The sequence below is a fragment of the Marmota flaviventris genome, chromosome 4 (assembly GCF_047511675.1).
Source record: "Marmota flaviventris isolate mMarFla1 chromosome 4, mMarFla1.hap1, whole genome shotgun sequence".
Classification (NCBI taxonomy): domain Eukaryota; kingdom Metazoa; phylum Chordata; class Mammalia; order Rodentia; family Sciuridae; genus Marmota; species Marmota flaviventris.
The window spans coordinates 841,537-845,814 of record NC_092501.1 but is presented as its reverse complement, the minus strand read 5'-3'; the positions used below and the strand labels follow the sequence as shown (position 1 = coordinate 845,814).

General features: G+C 58.0%; 1 protein-coding gene across 1 annotated transcript; it reads left to right on the top strand.

The window, feature by feature from the left end:
* The first annotated feature begins 2,448 nt into the window (after positions 1–2,448).
* On the top strand, positions 2,449–3,553 carry Utf1 (undifferentiated embryonic cell transcription factor 1). Its single transcript, XM_027925069.1, has 2 exons — positions 2,449–3,001; positions 3,084–3,553. Exons 1-2 carry the CDS (start codon positions 2,449–2,451, stop codon positions 3,551–3,553), a joined length of 1,023 nt encoding a protein of 340 aa, XP_027780870.1.
* The last annotated feature ends 725 nt before the right edge of the window (positions 3,554–4,278 follow it).

Sequence of the window (4,278 nt, the reverse complement as noted above, 5' to 3'; positions counted from 1 at the left end):
CCACTCCTCACCTCGCTCAGTGCCCCCCCCTCCCTAGACCCCGACTGCCTCACAGAGAAGCACACTTGGGGTCCCCAGCTTAGGACAGATCATGCTCCCACACAGCAGCTTTCCAAGGAATGTTTAGGGAAGTGAGCATCCACCCCACTGATCCCCAATCCTACTCCCCCACAGGACAAGATACGGGCTGCCTTGTGGTCCATAAACGTCCTTGTGCAGGTTCTAGGGAGACGTCTGGTTTCGGCTTCTCTAGATAAATACCATGGGCGCGCCTGATGGATCCTCGGGAGAGAATACTTTAGTTTTACAAGAATCCACCAGACTGTCCCAAAAGTAGCTATTGTATGTAAACCAGGCTGAGGCAGGAGGATCCTCAGAAACTTAGCAAACTGTTTGGATGACCTTAGCCTGAGCCTAAGCTACTCCATTTTAAAAACTCCAGTTTAACCTGCAGTCTCATTAGGCACACCCACAGATTCCTCCAGCATGACCTCAAACAAGTTACTTCCCCTCACCCCTGGGAGGCTGTCCTCGCCTAATAAGAGGGAAGGGGAGAAGATCAGGGTGGAGACCACCAGACCAGATGTTTCTACCCCAGGGTAAATGATGTCACTCAGAAATCCAGTGGTAGCTGATAAGGATTGAAAGGGGGGTCAAAAGCCCCCAAATTTAGTATAAAAGACAGGAATTCAGCCAGCCAAAACAAGGATGCACTCGAGCTGGAGACCCTGATGAGCACCTGACACCCCATCAATTGTCATCTTTCCTGATCCTCTGCGTGATCATCACTGCTCTCAAACTCTACCGCCTCCTCTGGACCTTGGTGAGAGCTGCAACTTCTCCCTATGACCCCCTCCTCAACCGGTCATCCACTCCACGCCAGGAAAGGCCTGCCTTGGTTCCGGACCTGATCACCCCTGATCACCGTGGTCTGAGTGAGTGTGCATCTGCTGGACTTAAAGCCTAAGGCTTAAGACTTTTGAACTTAGCATGCAGAGGAAATGTCTGTTGTTAGCTTATCATGATTAAGTAGGTTTTGCAGTGCTTAGAATTAATCTAGAATTGTTTGCTGTGGATTGATTATGTCTATTGCAGTACCTAGCATTAAGGATTGTCGTTTTCTTGATTAAGAACCTATAGAGTGAAACTGTAGTGAGTGATTTGAGTGAATAAACCATTGAAAGGGGCAGAAGTGCGTGGACATTCTTTATTTCTCCCCTCGACTGCATATGCTGCAATTTTGCAGCCTCCCAACACAAACCCTATCTCAAAATAAAAAACAAAAAGGGCTAAGGACCTAACTAAGTGGTACAGTCTCTCATATCAAAAAAAAAAAAAATGGTAGCTGCGGTTCTGCATCCCCACCAACTCTGGTGAGAGCACCCATTCTTCCTCACCATCACTGGGTGTGATCAGTGTCTGGCTTGGGTGGGGGGGGTCGGTTTGCTAGGTCTCTAATGACAAATGATGGTATCTTCTCACCATTTGCCATTGGGGACCTGGAGATTATTTTTTAGTTCCAATGTACACAGTCTTCCCATCTGCAAAGAATGAGTATCTTATTGCTTGTTTTCCAGTTTTATAAATCTGATTTCTTTTTCTTGTCTTACTGCACTGGCTAGAACTTCTAGAATAAGGTTGGATGAAAGTGATGTTGGGCATTCTTGTCTTGGTTCTAGTCTCAAAGAGGAAATGCCCAGTACTTTATGTTACCTATATTGACAGCTACAAATACACTTTACCAGGCCAAAGATGGTCCCTTTCTGTAGCGTGTGTGAATGACTTTAGGCCCAAGAGCGGGCTGATGCTCTATCAGATCAAGCTCTATCTACCTTAGGGAAGCAGCCTGGCTTCAAGGTGAACACCCCATTGATGCCTGGATTAGTACAATGAACAGGCCTGATGTGCATTTGCCAAAACACACAACTACACTGGGGAGAGGGGTGGGAGTAGTAGAGTCAGGATAAGCACTATTTGGAAAAAACACTGAGGTCGGAAAAGAAGGCGCGACCATTTTTGTGGCTGGAAGTGTTCCACCGCTGGATATGGGCGGTGATTAAAGGGCATGGCACATGCGTAAAAATAAAATGACCCCTGAGACCTTACATGTATTTCGGTATTATACTGTACCTCAATACATGGCTTTAAAAACAAGATCACTAAGATCCCTAGTGTTTTTGCAATTTCTTACACGTCGGACAGAGGCTGAGCTCTGCTCTGTGAACTTTTCGGCCTAGGCGTCCATAAGTAAAGTCAAGTAAACCAAGACGCACGGAGGGCCTGATGGGCGGGGCAGCCGGGGGCGGGGCGCCCAGCGGTGGGAGGGTCGCGTAGACCCGGCACCAACGCGGAGGGCGGCGCAGGGTCCTCAGAGCGCGTGTGGGCGGCTCGGGCGCCTCTACGGTAAGGCCCCGACCCCCGAACCGCGCGCCCCGGCCCGGCTCCGGGATGCTGCTCCGTCCCCGGCGGCCGCCACCGCTCGCGCCTCCGGGGCCGCCGTCGCCAGACAGTCCCGACGCTGACCTGCGGCCGACCGGGGACGGCCCCGGGACCCCACCTGTGGGTCCCACCACGCTAGGCGCGCTGGCGGAGCCCGAGTCGCCCCAGTCGCCCGTGTCCCCGGGATCGGCACAGCGCACGCCCTGGAGCGCCCGGGAGACTGAGCTGCTGCTGGGCACGCTGCTGCAGCCGGCCGTGTGGCGCTCGCTGCTGCTGGACCGCCGCCAGGCGCTGCCCACCTATCGCCGCGTGTCCGCCGCGCTGGCCCGCCAGCAGGTGCGGCGCACGCCAGCGCAGTGCCGCCGGCGGTACAAGTTCCTCAAGGACAAGCTCCGCGACGCACAGGGCCAGCCGCCCGGGCCCTTCGACGCACAGATCCGCGAGCTCATGGGGCTGCTGGGCGACAACGGGCGCAGGCGGGTCCGCCGCCGCCCCTCTGGACCCGGACGCCCCCAGCGCGGCCGCCGCCCGGCCGCCGCTGCGCCCGCCCCAGACGACCCAGGTATGTGCGGGAGGAAAGGCTGGGGGAGGGGGAGGAAGCGACGCGCCGGGGTCCCTGACCCACCACGCGCTCCGCTCCTCAGGCGCCTCGCCGCAGCCGGCCGCCCGGGATCCAGACGTGGACGCCGTCTGCGCGCTCAGGTTCAGCCCGTCCGTGCCGAAGTCTGCGGACGCCTGCCGCGCACCGGGCTCCCCACCGGCCCCCGCCCAGACGGCTCTCCGCACACTCTCCCCCGAACGCGGCCACGCGCGGGGCTCCCCACCGCCGCCGGACCCCGCCCCCGAGGACCCGGACGAGCCGCCTGGCAGCCACGAGGACCGCGCGCCCCCACAGGCTGCGCCCCCGTCGCTGAACGCCGCGCTGCTGCAGACCCTGACGCACCTGGGCGACATTGTGGCTGTCCTGGGACCGTTGCGCGACCAGCTGCTGACCCTGAACCAGCACGTGGAGCAGCTGCGTGGCTCCTTCGACCAGACGGTGTCCCTGGCCGTGGGTTTCATCTTGGGCAGTGCAGCCGCAGAGCGGGGCGTCCTGAGGGACCCGCGAGAGTGAGGCCCGGCCGGGCCAGCCTCCCTCTTCAGGGAGAGCCCCCGTCTGCCTAGACCCCTTCCTACAGCCCTTACGCCCACCCAAACCTAGGTGCGTTCAATAAAAAGATTGTTTTTGACCTGATCCTGTGAATGAGTGGTTAGGGGCTGCAAAGGTCAGGGCAAGGTTAAAATGCCTTGGGGTCCAGGGAGGGGCTCCAGCTTGCTCCTGATGTTTTGCTGACACTCTGGGGAGTGCTGGGACCTTGAGCACTTGTGGGACCGCAGTCTCCTCGGGGAGGACACCGGGTATCTTGTTACGGGTCCCCGTTACCACCCAGCGCTCTCAAGTCCACACCGGACCTTGCCCACCAGAATCTCCGGTGGCAGGGACCAGCGACGAGAATCGGCCCTCTGCGGAAGGGCTGAAAGGCCGGAGGGGGAGGGGTAAGAAGGTGACCGCGCCGGGTCCGCCGAGCGCTGAGTGGGTGGAGCGTCCCGAAGTCCTGCCTTAGCCTGGGCCAGTCTGGAGCCTCTGGGCTGCGCTCAGTCGGACGCTCCTCACAAAGACGATCTTAGAGCGCAGCTCCTGTGAAGGCCCTTATCTTGTCCCTGGGGAGGTGGCTGGGCTGGGGTCTAAACTTTTGGGTAGCAGAGGTTCGAAGTAAAACTACCCAGAAGTTTTTTCGCAACTGCAGTTCCTGAGCCCTCCTTGCACTGGAGAGTCAGGGTGGGGGAGGGCGGGTGGCC